This window comes from Haliotis cracherodii, unplaced genomic scaffold (assembly GCF_022045235.1).
Source record: "Haliotis cracherodii isolate W230 unplaced genomic scaffold, xgHalCrac1.p SCAF_10, whole genome shotgun sequence".
Taxonomy (NCBI): Eukaryota; Metazoa; Mollusca; class Gastropoda; order Lepetellida; family Haliotidae; genus Haliotis; species Haliotis cracherodii.
In genome coordinates, this window is record NW_027266265.1 from 12,299,103 (window position 1) to 12,320,686 (window position 21,584).

General features: G+C 38.4%; 1 protein-coding gene across 7 annotated transcripts in view; it reads right to left on the minus strand.

Moving 5' to 3' along the window:
* Positions 1-21,334, minus strand: part of LOC139454064 (protein spire homolog 1-like) — a 130,603-nt gene extending 109,269 nt beyond the window's left edge. For all 7 annotated transcript variants that reach the window (XM_071235561.1, XM_071235560.1, XM_071235563.1 and 4 more), the window contains exon 1: positions 21,006-21,334. In XM_071235561.1, the coding sequence (XP_071091662.1) occupies positions 21,006-21,285 (280 nt within the window). In that variant the 5' untranslated portion in view covers positions 21,286-21,334. The remainder of the gene's footprint in view (positions 1-21,005) is intronic.
* Between the last annotated feature and the right edge of the window lie 250 nt (positions 21,335-21,584).

Consider the following 21,584-nt stretch of genomic DNA (forward strand, 5'->3'; position numbering starts at 1 on the left):
TATTAAATATATATATATAATATTTGTATGTCAGAATTTTATTTGACACAGCTGTGTGTGTTCATTTCATCAATTATGTGTGCCTTGCCAGTCAACAGCCCCCAGGGTTATAAACAATATAAGCAAATGGGTAATATGACCGTATATCACACGGCGGAACACCCACATGAGTTTTAATGAAGATCGCTTCCTTTCATCTCGAACTACAACTAATAGATTAATATCTGATTGATGAATAAGCGAGTGGGTGTCGTACATCATACATGACCAGTTAACATCGAGAACAGGCTTCCCAATTTGTTTTGTTTGTTTGTTGTTTGTAACGTCACATTCAGTTATATTACAGCTATAGGACAGCCTCTAAAAAAATAAAGCTGGACCGGACAAACCAGTGATTGATATCATGAGCAATGATCCATGCTGATGAGGTACATCAACTTGATAACAACCAAGTCATCGATCATGACCTCTTGATTATTATTATTATTAATAGTCAGATTCAGGTCACATAAACTCCCTCAGATTCTGCTAACATAAACTCTTTTAGATGAAGGTACACTGTTCAACTCTTTGCCTGAAGTAATACAAACAAAACTGACTTCTGAAAATCAAGCAATGTCGACTCTTTGATAAAAATTCCAACTGAAGTATGGCAGTCATAACACCCAAAACATGAAATTTATCCCTCTATGTAAACATAAGCACACAGTTGTCTGAGTACAACTCCCTAAGCTGGTTACCAGTGTATGATAATCTAGTTAGATAACATCCCACTTGGTGGAATCAGTGAGCCACGACTGACAAGATCTCCCTAGATGGAGCAGGATAAGCAGTTAAATCCTAGCGCTGCGACCTTGAGGTTCCATCAGACAACCTTGGTTTACTGACTATCCCAACACCTACATAGGGTTAATTATGTTGTCAATCACACGGTAACTGATATTGACATTGCAGAAATGGAGGACGTTGAGCCATCTTACCTAATAATAAATCATGATGCTTATCTCGGAACAGGATCCTTGTGAGGAGACAACTGTCCCCATTAGGTACAAAATGTTCTGACATCCTATACAAAGTTGGGCGAATATTTTCTCTAAGCAGAACATTGACAATGGCTGTAAGTCTCAGATGTGTTGAAACAATGAAACAATGCTGGTCCTCCTCTGGAGTTTACTTGCCTATCTCATTCACCTCACCTGCCTATCTCAGTCACCTCACTTGCCTATCTCAGACACCTCACTTGCCTATCTCAGTCACTTCACTTGCCTAACTCAGTCACTTCACCTGCCAATTTCAGTCACCTCACTTGCCTATCTCAGTCACTTCACTTGCCTATCTCAGTCACCTCACCTGCCTATCTCAGTCACTTCACCTGCCTATCTCAGTCACTTCACCTGCCTATCTCAGTCACATCACTTGCCTATCTCAGTCACTTCACCTGCCTATCTCAGTCACTTCACTTGCCTATCTCAGTCACTTCACCTGCCTATCTCAGTCACCTCATTTGCCTATCTCAGTCACTTCACCTGCCTATCTCAGTCACCTCACCTGCCTATCTCAGTCACTTCACCTGCCTATCTCAGTCACCTCACCTGCCTATCTCAGTCACCTCATTTGCCTATCTCAGTCACCTCATTTGCCTATCTCAGTCACTTCACCTGCCTATCTCAGTCACCTCACCTGCCTATCTCAGTCACTTCACCTGCCTATCTCAGTCACTTCACCTGCCTATCTCAGTCACCTCATTTGCCTATCTCAGTCACTTCACCTGCCTATCTCAGTCACCTCACCTGCCTATCTCAGTCACTTCACCTGCCTATCTCAGTCACTTCACCTGCCTATCTCAGTCACCTCATTTGCCTATTTCAGTCACTTCACCTGCCTATCTCAGTCACCTCATTTGCCTATTTCAGTCACTTCACCTGCCTATCTCAGTCACCTCACCTGCCTATCTCAGTCACCTCACATGCCTATCTCAGTCACCTCACTTGCCTATCTCAGTCACCTCACTTGCCTATCTCAGTCACATCACTTGCCTATCTCAGTCACTTCACCTGCCTATCTCAGTCACATCACTTGCCTATCTCAGTCACTTCACTTGCCTATCTCAGTCACTTCACCTGCCTATCACAGTCACATCACTTGCCTATCTCAGTCACTTCACCTGCCTATCTCAGTCACCTCATTTGCCTATTTCAGTCACTTCACCTGCCTATCTCAGTCACCTCACTTGCCTATCTCAGTTACATCACTTGCTCAACTATACTTTTTCATACTTAGCCATAAGAAAGGAATTTGACAAACCATAAAGTCATATAAAAACATTAATTATATCATTTCTATTTCAATGCCCATATATATAAATTTTTCCCCACTTCAACAATGACTTTAATGTCACAAATGTCCATGACATTACCATTAAAACATCACGAAACAGGAAAGTTGGATGGATGGAATGTCCACTGCCAGGAACAATGTCAGTCTTCTGTGTTACAGACAGATATGCCAGGTTTCATCATTCTATCAAGTATGAAAAATGGATTCAAAAGAGTTTCAAATATGACACAAAAACTGTGACAGGCAATATTTCATGCACACCACACTTTTAGCTCTTGGAAATTTTTCAAACCATCCAGGTTGCACTGGTTTTATTGTTTCTGAAGAACAAAGCAATGGTTGTCTCTTCTTTATAACTTTCTATACAACTTTCCTCAGATGTCTTACAACCCATCAGGACTGAAAAATAGTTCCTACTACCTGCACTCTAAAGAGTGAGTATGGTTTTACGCTGCTTTTAGCAAAATTCAGGCAATATCACGGCGGGGGGGGGGGGGGACACCAGAAATGGGCTTCACACATTATACCCATGTCGGGAATCGAACCCGGGTCTTTGGCGTGACAAGCGAACGCTTTAACCACTAGGTAGGCCCTGTTTAAAAAAGCTATCCTTGCACTACGAATATCATATGCCAATGTTATGGGAGTACAATCGTTTAGCACTCAGGTGGCTTTGTTCTACAACATACAAGATGTTATCCTATTATGAATGTTGCTATACCTACTGAACTGAAATTGAAAATAATATAAAAAAATTATTTACTTTATTCATGAATGACTAAAAGATGTCTGTTTGGTTGTTTGTTTGTTGTTTAACGCTGAACTCAGCAATATTCCAGCTATATAACGACAGTCTGTGAATAATCGAGTCTAGACCAGACAATCCAGTGATTGACATTATGAGCATCCATCCACACAAATGGGATAAGATGACATGCATCAACCAAGTCAGCAAGCCTGATCCTGTCAGTCGCTTCTTACGACAAGCATATGCGCCTCTTATTAAAAGATGTAGATTTTTTACATGCAAAAATTGAAGTCATGTCAAAATCAAAATAAATCTATCATAACGATCCGACATGAAATAATTAACCCCATCCAAATTAGTCCTCGATAAGTTTGAGAACACCCACAGCATCATGAGTTAACCAGTCTGCAACTTAAGCCAATAGTCCAGAGCCGAGTTGAGTAAAATTCTGTTCGGTCTTGTGAGCTCAGCTAATAGAAGTCCCTCTAATAACACTAAAATTGACTGAAAATGATGTTAAGAGCCTTGTTCGGCAAGTAGACACGAAGCTTTTGGCACAGACTGGGTAATGACTGATATGGGGATGCTAGGCTAACAGTAATGGACAGAGAGAGCTGTATCACTTGCAAGGTTAATCAGTAAGCAGTAATGAGACCCCAGCGACTTGTATTACAGAAAATTGTAAACGATACTACATGGATAGAATTGTGAAAGAAAAATAACAATACCTTATGATTCAAAAGGCTGTAACGACATTATTACAAAAATTATCAAAGGCAAATTCCATTCATAGGTATGCTTTGATAACATACCATACATATTTTCTTTTTCAAAATATTGAAACTATTTTTACTTTTTACTATTTTTAACAGAAACGACACACATTTTATTTGACTTCCTTACATGACCATTCCTCTTTTTATTCTGGAAACATCATTTATCACCAAATATGAAATATGAAACATAGATTGATTTAGCAAAATCAAAGTAATGGAAAATGTCATCAATGTCACGGAAGCCTAACCGATGAGATCTGTCCAGATCAGGCGAACTGGTGGTTGATAGTGTGATGACACAGGGTATATATAACACATAATATTAACCAGGTCACAGCTGCAATTGGGATTCTCAAGCTCGCACACTGATGAGATGACATTGTGACCAACCAATCAATATGTATGCCACCTACACATCAGGAATCGGCAAAATTAATGTGTAATGCACTGACATCCTAAGGTCGAACAGAGTGAGTGAGTGAGAATGGTTTTACGCCGCTTTTAGCAATATTCCAGCAATATCATGGCGGGGGACACCAGAAATGGGCTTCACACATTGTACCCATGTCGAAAATCAAACCTGGGTCTTCATCGTGACGAGTGAACACTTTAACCACTAGGCTACCCAACCGCCCCCTACGGAGGAACAGAAGCATCAAACATATCACTATTCCTCAGATCTTATTATTTGGTTTCATACCCTTCCAAACACATACCATAAAAAGATAAACCAGCAGAAGGATGGAAATATTGACCAAAAGGATTGACTTCATGTCCAGCATTCTTAAATTCTTTCAACCTGTGATGTATACCACAAACAGTTTTCATTTGTGTACAAATTCTCAACCATTTTCACGAACTTGAGACCCGACCCACCCTCACAAGAACAGGACACATTATGACACAAATTAATGATCCTATAAACTTCAACACTCATCCCATCACAAAACATTTATTTGTTTCCTTCCTGAAAATTAAGCCTTCTGTAGGCTATACACATAACATTTTCAATAACATGTTTTAGCACAATACTGAAGTATACCCTAATGTGTTCAACTTGAATCAGTTCAGCTGAGCAAATGTCATTGTGGCACAGGACACTTGTATACACAAGTACAACATATTTACATTTGGTCTCGCTTCTTTGGACACGAGCAAAAACGTGGGCTCATATGAAAGCCGACACATAACAGAGCGTATGATTCATCAGGATTACTCTTCAAATACTTTTATAGCCGGTGCAGGACTCCATCCCCATAAAGACTATAAATAGCATGGTGACTTTTCGTACCCTCCTTCCACAAAGGCAAGGTGGGTCAAGTGGTCAGTGGGTGGGCAGGTAGATATCTGTGAACCCATTTGGTGTGAAGAATGTCTTTCTTAAATAGAGAGGGAAGAACAGGACTGAAAAGACTTCATATTTCAGTGATTAGGCTGACAAATATATTTTACTGTTTTGAAGATGTGCTTACCTCAATTTTTTTTTTAAATATTAGAATGCTGTTTGAAAATATTCTTTTTTAGTATCCACAATTAAGAGGGGTCAAGAGGTCCTTGAGGTCTTCCCCTACAGTCCTATAGCATAGGCCGATCCAGAGAGGGGTCCAGGAGGTCCTGACCCCCCTTTTGAATACCAAATGTGGTATGTTGTTGGTAGTAAACTTATCTGAGAGAGGATTTTGATATTTTGATTTGTTTTTGTTTTTTTGTTTGATTGATGTTTTACTCTGCACTCAGCAATATTCTGGCTATATGGCGGCGGTCTATAAATAATCGAGTCTGGACCAGACAATCCAGTGATTGACTTCATGAGCATCGAACCACGCAATTTGGATCGATGACATGCATTAACCAAGTCAGCAAGCCTGACCACCCGATCCCGTGAGTCGCCTCTTACGACAAGCAAAGTCGCCTTATACGGCAAGCATGGGTTACTGAAGACCTGTTCTACCTTTGATATTTTAAACCCCTCCCTTTTAAAAATGCTGGATCTGCCCTTGTTTAGTGTTTGAATCTGGGATCCCCTAAATCCTTAACTCTTAAAAATAGGGTTTTGACAAGGACACTTGACTTTGATGCTTGATTTCAAACACTTTTGTCAAAATCTTTAAGTTCGTATTTTAACTTCAACTTCTGTGACAAGATGTTAATATTGGCATCTTGACCAAAGAAAATATGCATAAGATCAAAATAATCATTAAATAAGGAATAATTAACATGTTTAATTTCTGATTTCATCAACGGAACATTTGTCCAAATTATACACGGATGGCATTGATCATAAGTAAACTAAACCTACAACTGCACTACAAACTTCAATGAATGAATCGCATAATTTTGATTTACTATCATATTCATTGGTACAGATATCTGTACATCTTGTAACCTTTATGTTGTAGAAAATGAGTATCATTTTATTCTTGTGAGTAAACTCTATCGTCAATTATGAAACAAGTATATTCAAAAGAAGTTTGTAACTTACCCAAATATTAATTTGTTTTGCATACTCATGTCGACCTCAAATATTACTTTATTACAAAATATTGCATTGTACATACATCATGCATTGTTAGTTAGAAGAAACACCCATACCTTGTAAATATGTTGAACTATGGGCCTATGGCCTTTCAGTTTGCAATGAATAAAACAATTTAAGTTGATATAAGGACTTAACAATCACAGTCATGTCATGCTGTGCCACACAAATACGTCCATATCACATACATAAGCCTCTGTGTGTAAACAACTAGGTAAACATATATTGCTATGAGTAATCTCAGAAATATGGCTGACTCCATTGTCAGGTAGACTGATCATGTCTCACAATATCTCATAGCTTACAGGTGAGAAGATGGCTGTAAACAATGTCTTGGAGTGTCCAGTGAGTGAGTTAAGAATTAACATCACACTGGCAATATTTCAGCCATATCATGATTGTAGTGTCCAAGTGAGAATGTGGTTGTAAATGATGACTTGTCGTGTCCAGGTGAGAATGTGGTTGTAAATGATGACTTGTCATGTCCAGGTGAGAATGTGGTTGTAAATGATGACTTGTCATGTCCAGGTGAGAATGTGGTTGTAAATGATGACTTGTCATGTCCAGGTGAGAATGTGGTTGTAAATGATGACTTGTCATGTCCAGGTGAGAATGTGGTTGTAAATGATGACTTGTCGTGTCCAGGTGAGAATGTGGTTGAAAGTAAGGTCATGTAGCTTACAGGTGAGAAGGAGGTTGTACACGATGTAGCATGCAGGTGGGAAAGTGTCCAGGTGTGAAGATGGTCAAAAACTTAGCCGTAGCATCCCTTGCCCAATCCAACAACCCTGTAGTACTACTTCTCTCTCATCCACATTTTACCCCTAAAATAATACATTCTACAGATTCCTATCTACCTCATCTTTCAACCTACTCCCGCCCTCTTAAAATACCCAAAGAAAGTTCAAGCCTCTCTAATCCTTCACAGTACCCCACATCAACTGTCCATAACCCTAAAAGTCTCTCTTTACGTACCCCTAAAATGACACATTCACCCAAACAAACATATAACTAAATATTACCCTTTAAAATTACTCCACAGCATCAAATTACTACTGTTACGACTAACCCCACCCCTCCCACTCCAACTACTGCTACCCACATCAAATTACACCCCAACCCTCCGTACAATGCCATATCCCTACCCCAGATACCCAAATCAAACCAGAAGCTGTTATCCATGAAGGTATACATTTTCGTACTTATTCACCAACTTGTAGAATGCCAATCAAGAGATCCCCCATCAAATATGCTTCCTTACCCCCCCCCCCCCCCCCCCCCCCCCCCACTCATCTCCTCATTCCACACCATGTCCATTATGTAGAGAGGTTTTACCTGTGATGATTTATTATTATTCATATCCAATCTCTTCTTTTCCTTTCACCTCTTAACAATTATCCGTTGGGTAGTCACATATCTGACATTCCGGGCCCCATTGTACCTGACCAATGGTCACTTTCAGCAGGTCATCGAACACCACCGCCTTGACCCCCACCTGCTCCCTTCCAGCCAGGTGGGCAGACACTGCTCATACCGCGGGGCAGAGACGAAGGACGGGGAGACAAGGGCAAGCCCAAACAGTATACTCCCAATGGGTGGGTGGGGCACAAATGAGAGGAGGGTGGGGGGGGAAGAGAAAAGAGAGAAAGAGGGAGGGGAAGATGGAAGACGAAGAGACAGGAAGAGGAAGGACAGATACACAAGGGGAAGGGGGGGGGGGGGGAGAAAGAGAGAGACAGATATGGGGGAGGAGGGAGACAGGCGAGGGGAAAAGAAGGGGGAGGGGGAGACAGGTCAGGGGAAAGAGGGGGGGGGGGAGGGGTGGAGGAAGACAGGCGAGGGGGAATGAGACAACGAGGACAAACCCAAGTGGAGGCAAACACAATGGGGACACACCCAACATAGACAGACGCAAGCGAGGGACAGACTTTACTCAGGCCGCTAGCCTGTTACAGATTGGTAGTTGCAATTACAAACGCAAGACGAACTAGTCCGTACATAACACTACTAGCCTTCAGTTGATCAGTCACGGACAAATTGCCATTCCATATCAAACCCTGGTTTTCTTTCTGTACACAAAAATGTTTGCTTTAAAAAAATGTTGCTAAACAATTCCTATTGGATAAAGTCAGGCAACTTTGTATTCATTTAACTTAGAACACCAATACAGTTTCCTATCTTCTTATGACATGGCTATTCCGCTCTGCAGTCAAAGTAAAATTACTGATGATCACCATATAATATTTCACAAAACTGATAGATAAATTCTAAACCAAATTCCTGATTCAACTGTCAGTAATAAGCAGTGCCAATATGCCCAGTATAACATTACAAGATAGAGATCAGTGAGAATCTGACAAGAAGATTCCAACAACTCTCCTTGTGATAACGAGAAGCATAATCTCTTCCTCCGAATTAATGCAAAGTGTCAAAGCACAACTACTTATCTCCTTATCTCCATTCAAGTTGCATAGCTTTTACACATCATTACGAGTCCAACCGAGAAAATCTGTCAAAGGAGTTGTCTTTACATCTGATCCTCCATGTTGACAGGAACGTGACAAGCCGATGTTTAGAGCCGAAACATGAACTCTCAACATGCCCTCCCATTAGGGCAATCTTCCATGCTTTCTTCAACGAACTGTTTTTTGCAATCGGCATGCACGGCTAAACAGACCACAGAACGTTAAACCACTAAGTGTTTGTTGTTAATGGAGAATTGTATCGCTACCCCTACATCCACACTTTTTGTTGGACAAGATATCAAGGATAATATCCGCCAAACGTAGTAATCCCCTTAGCTTGTTTCATTGGCCTTGGCGACCATTCCTTCCTTGACGTAGAAAGGCCTTGTGGGATATTAACTGAATTAACATTTTGGGTGTGTCCTTTTTTCAGGATAAAAAAACACAATACAGCCCCTCAAGAGGATTACGCCATTCCCAAAATGGGGTCCTTGAATTGAAATCTGATTAAAGATCTAACATTTTAGGTGGAGATGTGTGTGCGCGACATACACGTTTATGGCCAATAATCATGAAGATCAAACATTATTTGTAAAAAGAAATGAAAATAATATGATTTAAAGACTTCCTTTACGATACTTTCATGAGGAATCCTGTAGAAACATTTTTTTTTTAAAAATAATCATATTAGCTGTGTTTAAATCAGTACCAATATCCACTAGAACTAAAAATTTGCCATCAAATATCATTGAATTATTATTTTACACAAAAATTAAAGCAATATAGTGAGTCAGTGAGTGAGGGAGGGAGGGAGGGAGCTGTTTAACTTGTTTTGTTGCATTCTTGAATTTATTCACATACGTCTTACCGGTGCACGAGTTTAACTCGCATGCTGAATGATAGGTTGGTTCAAAGTAGCCCTTGTGCAATATCTCACACGTCTGGGTGAAGAAAAAATAGAACGCATATTGTCTTGCTTCATATACAATCATCCACATGAAGATGACTCACACCTAACACTTGCTATAATTTTACTGGGGGTTTTAGGGATAGCTACTGACAACATTTAAAGTTTGTTTTATACTCCTTTGGTATTTTAATGCCCCACATGTCTTGAATGCTTAATGGACATATTATACATAATCATATCCATATAAATGTTGAACCGGTAAAATACCATTTGAGGCATATTCATAAATCATTTCATTTCTAACCAATGACAAATGTCACGCTGACATTAATCCCGGTTTCTATGCGTACCAGCGATTCTAACAGGCCATTTGCACAGTGTGATACCTCTATAACACGATTATTTCCCAAGGACCGAAATCACAAAATCCAAGGACGCATGTACCAAAATAATACAAAAATCTTATTTTTCTATAACACAATGAAGGCATTCCCATTTTCGCAGATTGTCAATTGCGCTGTTTTGCGTCAGTGAATTCGAATCCTATGTCAACCTCGCTAAGCCAACACACAGCTAAACAGTAGTTTGCCAGCTAGTATGATAATTATAGTTATTAGCGTGTTATTGACATAATTACACTGCATTACTCACACTGACTCTGGTACACGTATGTGTGATCTATGCTTTACTTACAATTTCTCAACATACCAAATAAGTCATTGTACGGTCCATATTATAAAGAACATCTCAAAACTTGGGATCATGTTTTCATAACTCTGAATGTTATGTTGATGTAGTTATCAGGGAAATAGTTTCAGTGTACACAGAAATAGACCTGACTTTGTGGTTCAGAATGCAAAAAGTATTATTTGACTTTGTTCTTTGTTTGAGAGGTCATTTTGTTTTGTTTTGGGGTTTTTTAGATACAAAATAGTGGAGATATCTTGTTAATCCTGACCGTCAGGATTGAAGGGTCATTGAGGTATGTAGGGTGCCAAAAATAAACAATACCCAAACACACAACTGAACGCAACCTGTGGTTTAGCCCATGCACATGCAATACATGAATAACAGCCAGTGTGGACATAAAAAGTTCCTTCCAGATGCAATTGAACTCCACTCGAATAAAGACACAAAGTATATTTTTTTCTATAATATTTTTCACTTATTTACGGAAGAGAGTAGTCCTTAGGCAAATTTCCTTCCATTACCAGATTAAGATAAAAAGACTTGTCACTTTTTATTTCTAAGTTAAAAAAAACATCCCTTAAAAGTAATATCCTTCTGTTTTCAACAGAAACATGTTAATGACTATTGAATTTCCAGCATGCAATATGTTCTCAACAAGCCTAGGACAACATGGCTGCCACTGCCGTATTGACAAAGATTGGACGACTTTCTCTCCGAACTTCCTCCATTCCTAAACATGAATAATTATCTACAAACATGCTACAACCTGTGCAAGTTATAAAGCACTAATATTTACAAAGCTGTTTACAATCTCGTGAGTAATTCCTTCGTATCAACTCCCTATTAACTTTGTGTCTGAGGAACACAAGCTAATACTGCACTCCTTATCTCAAGACTTACCAACTGTTGTCAACTGTATGTCACGAAAAGATTACATATTAGGGTGAAAGTTCATGTAACATTTATAACAGTCCACCCTGTAAACAAGGAAATTTTGTCTTTCATTGATATGGAAATATCAATCCAACAATCTGACACTTTTACCTGCAGATTTAATGTTTATAAAATAAGTGCACTTCCTACACATGTACTGACTATATATAGAAGTAGCAGGACAAATGTGAGTGAGTGAGTGAGTGAGTGAGTGAGTGAGTGAGTGAGTGAGTGAGTGAGTGAGTGAGTGAGTGAGTGAGTGAGTGAGTGAGTGAGTGAGTTGGGTTTTAGGCCACTTGAAAGACAATATTTCAAAATCACGTAAAAATATATTCATTTCAAAATAATTTATTGTCTGTTAACACCACAAAGGCCTATGTCTGCCTTATTAAACAACCTACATACCAAGTCGAAAAGATAAGACACAAATACCCCTCTCACATATCCCCCTCAGATAACACTAACGCCTACCCCTCTGGCTGATAACCCATTGTTTACACCTAGAGTGGAGCACAACGACCTCTATCAGAGTCAGGATGATAACGACATTTATTGCCTGATGCTAGTTAACTCTATAATTGCTTATTGACCCTAGCTTCCACTGAGAAATGCATTATAGATTCAAGAGAGTTTTATCCATCGAGATCTGCTTTATTGGTTTTGGATACTGGCAGTGCCAAATTATTGTGGTTATAGTGGTTAAATTGTGTTTTCTGAACCCTTCACGGCGCCAATAACCTACAGCTGGCCTCTGGAATGTCTTTCAGAAGCCATTCTGAGTTTAAGAAAATGGACCAATTTCAAAATACCTTGCTACAGTTTTAGTACATAATGTTTATACAGCAGTACAAGGATAGATAATCTGTTTCTGAGACTAGAGAATAAATTACAAAATGAATCCAACTCAAGTCTAGAATTACTTCGCAAGTCTAGATTGCTTCAGCTCAAATTGAGCACTGTTTTGGGCTCTATTAGAATTATATTTTTGATATAAAACTTAAAACAAGATAACTTTATTTCTTGGAATAAATGTTAGTTTAAGGGATACAATGTCACGAACCCATTAGTCTCAAGAACATTAGTATCCAGTTACACATTTTTTACAAGAAAAGTGAAAATCAAAATGATCTGTTCATGCAGGTTGTCCATGTTTTTTTTCAGAAAGATGTGACTTGTAACAATCTCTGTCATGTCCATACCTTGCCATGAAAATTACAATGATAGAGAAGTTAAGTTTTTTGTTCCTGTTTCCGAATGAATTAACATCTAAATTACAACACTGAACTTGTGATTGACAAGTGACATACACACACTGACAGGTGCTTGTTATAGTATCATATCACCCACTTCTCGATCCACTGAATCCCAATATCTGATCCCAAATGTCCCCTCCTAGCCCCAACCCACACAATACACCCTTTACGTCCTAAGTACCCTAAATACCCACCAAATACCCCCCATATCAACCTCATACCCCGCATACCCTTCAAATACCTGGTGATGATATTGACAAGTTTATGAGTCTCTCACACGAAATGTACGCTTTCATCAAACGATACATCAATCACCTGTTCAGGGAACTGAAATACACACAACTGCTACAAATGACCCTATTCACTTACCTGCGCATGAAATAGCTTAACGAGCAAATTTCTTTTGCCTTGTGCAAAAACGTCTGTAAATTTGAACAAACAAGTTTGTGTCTCGCAGGTTGTACAGATGAACGATGGGTATAGAAATCGGTCAAGTCGAACATCGTATTTTGATACACATGGACACACAACCAAATAAAGATTGTATTTTTTATATATGAAAGACATGCTACAAAACCAGTGCATGTCTGAGTGATGCAGGAAGTGCAGTAAGTGCTATTATGTTTACCACTTCGGTGAAACCCACGAGCATAGGTATGGTGCTGACAAACCTAGAAACATAATCGGGGCGAAGCAGAATTCAAACCCACAATCAAAGATTTCTGGAGTGCCCAAGGGACGCAACTCTGCACAGCGAATTGACTTGCCTTAGACGACTGGGCCACCCATGCCCCCGATATTAAACTCTTGGTTTTTATCCCATATATTTTGTTTGTTTGTTTGTTGTTTAACGCCACACTCAGAAATATTCCAGCTATATGACAGCGGTCTGTAAATAATCGAGTCTGGACCAGACAATCCAGTGATTGACATCATGAGCATCGATACACATAATTAGGATACGAAGACAATCATCAACCAAGTCACCGAGCCTGACCCCCTGATCCCGTTAGTCGCCTCTTACAACAAGCTTGGTCGCCTTTTACAGCAAGCATGGGTTGCTGAAGACCTATTCTACCCCCGATCTTCAACAGTCTTATATTTTGTCAAATATGCAATGTTACTACCCTGACATGACTTCACTCGCTCAAACTGAAGATCTATATAATATCCTGGGGTGATTCGGGGTATTCAGGCATCATGTCCTGTCAAATACTCAAAGTAGGCTTAGAATGGCCTTCAGATACCTATACTGCAAGAGGTACTATTCTCAAACCTATTGGACAATACTTGTCCGAGTTGAGCCATCCTTTCCTGAATCACACTCGCCAATAGCATTCTCGAGTGAATTGACTATAAACTACATAACCATTGAAGTTGGTATTTCATCTTGAAAGCTTCAAATGAATTCTAAAGATGGCTTGATAAAATATGTCATTCCTGAGACAGACACACCCAGCACAACACAATACATGTTCATCGTTTCTAAAGTGCCACTGATGTAAAAAGTATGACAAATCGCCCAGCTCAATATACCAGTGATAGGCATGATTAGGTCTTTACACATAATACTTCAAGAATGGCGGAGGACATTTCCAAATTTGACGCATCAGTGACAAAAATGATGTCCAATGCAATTCCCTATTTTGAATTATACCATATGTTCCCAGGCCTTTAGAGGTGAGCAATTGACTTGCCTTTGCATGTGTTTGTGACAGTGCCACCGGATAGGCAGGATATGCTCACCTTTTCGCGAATACATGGCATTACTGCTATTTGTTAGAGATTCATAAACACCTGTTCATGATATAGTCAGAATCGTACTATCAATTCCGCTTTAAGCAGAGATTTCTATTGGATAAGGAAAGGGTTTTATTGCTTTTTATACTTCTTCAGAGATCTTCACCATCTTACTTCTGTATCATCTGCTCATGGTCTACATCACGATCTGAGAACTTGTTTTCAGCTGCCCAACCACTCATCAAACATTTTGTTAGAGTTTGTTTTGGTTTGGGTTGTTTTGTTTTGTTTAACTCTGCACACAGCAATATTCCAACTATATGGCTGCGGTCTGTAAGTAATCGAGTCTGAACCAGAATATCCAGTGATTGATATCATGAGCATCTTTATTTACTTATGTGTCTGGAATATTGCAGAGTGCAGCGTTAAACAACAAATATTGTTTCCTGTAGGGCTGGGATGAGTCTAAATTTACCACCCGGGTACCCAACCCCCTATTACCTGACCCTACCCAGGTACCTGCTGTAGATATCAAAAGATAGGTACAAACTGTCCGATTGAGAAAAGTTTGACTGTAGCCCTGGCAAAATGTAAAACGATCTGGTCATGCATACGGTGAAGTTTACTGCATGAAGTTTTATCTTTATTCAAACATATAAATGAATGGGTGGATAGTCAGGAAGAAATGCAAACATTAGCGACTTGTAGTGTAATCATGGAGTACTGTCATTAAATTATACATATCATGTGACTAACCACAAGGTCCAGGTAGTCCTGTGGGTACCGGGGTCCTACTCAGTACCCACCCGACCCCGAGTACCCAAGTTACCCAGCCCTAGTTTCCAACAGCTATACATAGCAGCATAAACAAGTTGTTAGAGAGCCAAGGACATACATGTGATAATGAAATCCTGGAGAAATCCCCCCACGCCCCTTTTCCCCCAGCCTACACACATCCACCAAGACATATCTTGGGTGATCCTTTGGCCCCTAACTCTCCTGTCATCCAGCATATTACCACAATACATGAATCTTAGCCGATATCCTATCAGCTTGTACAATACACTTATTTTTATAACATTAACAACATGCAGTAACACCGACCTACCAGATAAAGCGGCCGACCGTTACTGAGCTGTTTTCAAAATTTGTATTATGTAAGGCATAATACAACCTGGGTACATAAATAGTTATCAATTACCGTATTTGACGTAATGAGCGCCCAGAGCGCTCTCAAAATTAGAAATAGGGGGCTCTTATTAGAATATAATTTTGGTGAGAAAGAAAATAGAATGGAAAGATCGTAAATTTCGTGGTTTATGGTGACACCCTGAAATGATACAAAAGAAAAGACTGTGCATATTATACACAACAGGTATATTATCCAGAATTTAATTGCCTATAACTAAGGGTGCATATAACACACAAGTGTGTATTGTACATGAATAAATAAGTGTACATTGATCAATTGTGATCATTCACTAGTCAATATATATTACGTCAAATACGGTACCTGTTATTTTCCAAAATATTCACCTACATAACCTTATGACATATACCTAGATATAAACATTATAACCATTACATCTCTATATTGAATGACTAAGAAGTATTATTCTTTAATACTACTCCAGACATATTTCAAAAATATGTCATGGTGACCAAAAAGAAATTTTCAAACTTGAAAAAGATCAACTGAAGAATTCCTTGAATCGTTTTTTCCCTATTAATCCGACAACCTTACTCTATCTTTACTTATTTACTTTGAAGGCCGTCACAAAACTAAAGGCATTCAAACTGATTTCACTAAGCTATAAATGATATAATAGCAAACAGCGCTATATCCTCGTTTTCCCACACCCACACCTTACAGAGTGAGCAACACACACACAAAGGCCATACATGCAGGTGATCAGAAAGGAGATATGTAAACATGGCCGTCTTGAGAAGCCGAGTTTGACACAAGTACATTTTGTAGCTCATGCATGGCACGGTAAAGAACAGGAGTAGTCTCATTCAAATTTATATCTAAATGCATTTCTAAAGCCTTTTCTTGATGCATCATTCTAAACATATTCTGGTCCTATTAATATTCAAACAAGTTGTCGTATAAAAAATCCTTCTCACTGCAAGTACAAAGTAGGTTTGGAATACAAATATTAATAGGGGCAGTATCATAGAATTATATGGTATTATGTATGATCATAAAACAAGATCCTATTTCTTTGCATATACAAATTATTCAAGAAAAGTTGTAACATGAAAATGTAAAAACAAAATATTTACACAAAACAAACAAAAACTTTAAACATATTTAAAAACAACATATGGTAAATCAAATATGGATAGAATACTATGAATACTGAATAATTATGGACTATGTTTAGCATGCATAGATGGCAGATTGATATCATGCTGTGTTAGGGGGAATATGTTATTTTAAGATAACAACCAATCTATTCAGTTCCATTACGCCTATAATATTCTGTTGTAAAACTGACATAGATTTGTAAACATTGACGATACATTCCTATTAATTACACAAGAGTATATAACTGAGAATGGGAAAACCTTCCTTAACCTTTGCCTGAACTAACCGTTGTTCAGCTGCAAACACCCGTTTGACCTTACAGGGATTTGTGTTGGAAAATTAACAATTAGAGTCTAAATAGTGATACATTGAACTTGACACACCAACTATTACCTATTTCCCCATTACATGGATACCAGAGGGGTCTGAGTTTGAGGAGTGATGGAATATGACATGGGGATATACTGACACCTTGCTTATTAATATACTTCGCACAAACCACAGCACCATTAACATTTCGGTCACCTACATCTTTCACTCATACATCTTCATCATAATTTATGTGGACAAATGGCCAAAGCTTACGGAATTTAACTCTCTTGGGCTTTAACAAATGCTCTGCGCAAATAGGTTTAGAACTATCTGGGAAACAAGGCAATGGAATTACAAGCTGTGCATTAAACCAAAAGAACTATATTTCCAATATCTTTTTCAAACAAAATGATTATATCTATATGAATCTTCTTTTCTTTTTTATCACATCAGTATTTGAAGTAAAAAGCCACATTTATGGAATTCAGAATTGATTTCCACCCACAAAGTTGCTTGTACTAGTCCGGACTGATGCTGATTTATAGTGTTAGCTCACTAAGATACCATGCCACAGTTTTAACATGAATACCCCACTCAGACATGTATACTGACTCTGAGCCAACCAGTCCTTATTTTAGCCCCTTTAAGCCGAGTGCCAGCCAGGGTAACAATAAGTACCTTCTCATAACATCTTTTGGTATGACGTGACCGGGGATTGAACCCCGGACCTTCTGCTTTCCGGGGTTCAATCCCCAACTAGACCACAAAGTCGGTCAGTTGGTCATGTAAGTAGTAATTTATAAAAGACAGTCTCTAAGAAGCACTGGTATAGCAAAGGTGCTGTGTTTCAGCCAATCAATAACTATGTAGTATCTAATTAAGAAGCATGGTTCAACTTTCACATCAAATTGCAACCTGTAGACTCCTCAAGAAAGACCCCTATTAGAAAAGGGATGGGTCAAACCACCCATGTTCACCCTTAACAGGTCACCTAGTCCTTTCTGCTTGTCATACTGAGCTATATCAAGGATATTCAATCTACAGCTTCATCAAGATCAAAGAAAGATAAAGACATTTCAAAATGGCTTCCTATTTATTTGCTCCCCCCAAAATATCCAAACAGAACCGTTTCACATTCTTTATGAATTTCCCCCTTTCAGGATCATAAAATGACTCAATGACTCAACTATCCTTGAAAATAATGAACAGGATGAGTGGGTATTCTCGTTTCACCTGCCGTAGGCAACACCATTTTCGCTTGAATGGACGACACCTAACTCTACACACGTATATGCTTTGTACAACCTACAGAAACTTATTCACGCACCTGTATTAATGGTGTTATATATATATTCATGTGTGGGTGTGCTTTTAGCTATTTAGAAGTACAAACAATGTATAAGTATATGAACGAAACAATATTGACGGCAAGATTGCAATAAGGAAAAACGTGACAGCTTGAACAAAAGGAAATGGTGGTAGGGAGACATTAATGTTTGAAGTTTGAAGCCTCTAATACTGCAGTAGGACTTATGAAACGGGATAGCCCACAGTATGGTGAATAAACTTTGGGAATATTTATATCATCTCTGCGAGATTTCTTATTATCACTATGGAAAGGGTTGTGTCACTGTTTTTGTCTTTATTTATTTATATATTTATTTTTAGTGATGGTAGGGGGAATATCTTTTACTGATATTTCAAAAACTGTAAGCTAGTCTATCTTCACAGAACAACCTCATAAACACATTGAAAATTGTTTTCATGTTATCATGATATCACTAACATCATACTTGTTAACAAAAACTATTTTAGAAGATTCACAATCTGGTGTTTTCTGATGCGTTCCCATTAGCCACAAGCTAACAGACATGTGGACTTGTCGCAGCCTTGAAACGGAGGAAAGTATATTTTACCCTTTTTTAACTGTCTGTGGTTGTTTGGGCAACCTTGTCATTTGCTTAAACCAAATTAATTGCAAATAGTGCAAGTTCTCTACCACTGGGGACAGTTCAGGGTCTCATCAAACCTAACATACATACATATGTACAACCATGTTTGGACGAAATGTCTGATCAATATCACATGCACACAAAATTATCCCTTAAATATGTTGAGCATAATACTATGTCACACTGACATGATCTTGAAATTTCGGACAAAAGACTGTTTATTTATTAATCAAATTAATTACAGAGCTTGACCAAACAGACCTGGTCTAACAACAGGCTGAATCTTTCAACAGTGGGAGATTGTTGTGTGAAAATAAAGATCCATGGAGAAAATACATGTAATTATTGACACACAACTAATCTTTAAAAAAATTATTGATTGTTCTCACCAAAAGGTCCAATGGTGTGTTCAAAAATATATTTTTTACTGTCATGTTCATTTCTGTACCTTTTCCTTATTTAAACATTTGTGACAGCAAATTCTATGATTTGGTTATGCAGGGTTCAGGGTTCATGAAGTTTGCTCCTATAGTATTCTACAATAGGGACTCCTTCAATCTCTAATATTCAACATTAGGGTCAGAACATGGACCTCTCAAACACTTCAATGGCTGTGTTGTTTGTATTCTTCAGAGAGTTTTAAAAAATAGCTGTTTTCCATGCATAATATTATTGTCTATCAATATCTTTTATGAAACAAAACTTATTTACATTTTTTTAAATCATCTAAAAAATAACTTTACATACTGAAAAAATATCAACAGCATGGGTACATAACCATTCAGTGAGAAGAAAAATTAATTTCTTTTAAGAACACTTATTATGTATTTTTAAAGGTTCTCATAATTAAGCTAAGGACACACCAATTACTACAGAGGAACACCTTAACGAGACCCTGCTTATTGGCCCCTCAAGGCATGAGACAGTAGTTCACACACCCCCAAGGGTTGTCCGTTAACTATGACATAATCTCGATAGGGCCTTAAACCTTCACTACTGTAATTGCCTGGGATGTTGAGGGAAGCTGGTCTAACCAGTTATCACAATATAGTCATGTTGAAAGGTAATTGAACTGGTAATTGAAAAAGGGACAATGTGTTTCACACCTAATTGAAACGTCATTGCAATTTCATGACATAATTATTGTTCCATCCGAGGATGTACCCTGAGAAATTGACATGCTTTTGTTGTCATTGATCATCCATGAGGAATTTATGTTTAAGATAAGGCTGAAACGTGAAATTGTCAAAATTTAACTGTAAAGGGCTGATTCAAAACAAAGAGAAGAGATATCTCCAATCCTGTTGTTACGAGTTATGACATATTCGCATCCTATCTTGTGATCTGATATCAACATTTCTTGGAACCTTTAATATTCTCAGATTATAGTCAGCTAGAAAAACAGTAATATTTCAAATAGTAATATACTTTATTTCAATGCAGCATTCTAAATGATTGAACAAATCAATGAGAGAAGCAAAAGAGTGTTGATTTAAGAAGAAACGATGTTAAAAAGAACAGCCTATGTGAAATTGCCAAAAGTCACCAGTAGAACTTTACAGTATTGCATTTATATATATTAATAGGAACCTCCAGGAATCCCTCTTGGAAAGCTAGTGGCGTTTTGTTTAAATAAAAATACTAAAATCATCCAAGTGGTATTACTTACAAAATCATTCATCTGACATCTTATTATGCTGTCTATCATAAAATGTATCTATGACCTATTAAACAATATTCGAACACTGAACGGTTGAATACAGACACCGTTGTCTTCGTGGTGTCTTCGTTTAGATACGTGCATATATCTCAGACTATCTGTTGCAATGTAGGACACAGGCCGAAATCTGATACCATTATTTGTACCGATCGATATTGGCGGAATGCTGACTGCCAGAGTTGCAGTGTGCGGGATTATGGGACAAATGAACGTCGACATTTAGCTTGTCAATTTCACCACTTCGCCGAATCTCGGTATGAGATACGTAGCATGTCACACTGAAAGAAACATCGTTTTCGGTGACAGTCAGAATAATACTTACTGTCAGGTGGGCCTTTACCCGATCCTTTGCTTGTTAATGACTGACAATCAATGAAAACTTCACCATCTTTTGAAAGTCGTAATGCTTGGCTCCCGAACATGTACAAATCCTGGTATTTTTCTTGGGGTTGCCCCCGGAGAAAAAATTGGGCACATTGGAAACACACTGCCCATGCCTGTTCTTCATTTATGGCATTGTTAAAACTTTTCACAAGATCCGATAATGAGAAATGATCGCTTCCTATGAGTTTATCCATTGCGGACTTGCCGTAGAGCGCCATGACTCTATCATAGCGACACCATCCAGCCAGCGAACTTGCGCGTGCTATCTGCCGGTTGCCAGACAGTACAAGGGGCAAGTAACTCTCACCACAAAGTGAGCCCAACTATAGTCTGTTTCGTACAAATACAGATCATGCTTGAACAAATAATGGGCACGTCAAACCGTACCTTTGTCGTTAATATTACGGGAGGATAAGATTTGGGGACATTACACGTTTAATTTTGTCAAAGATCGTTTGATAAAGGCTCATAAAGCGTAATGGACATATATATTATTGATTAATTTATTTAATGTAGT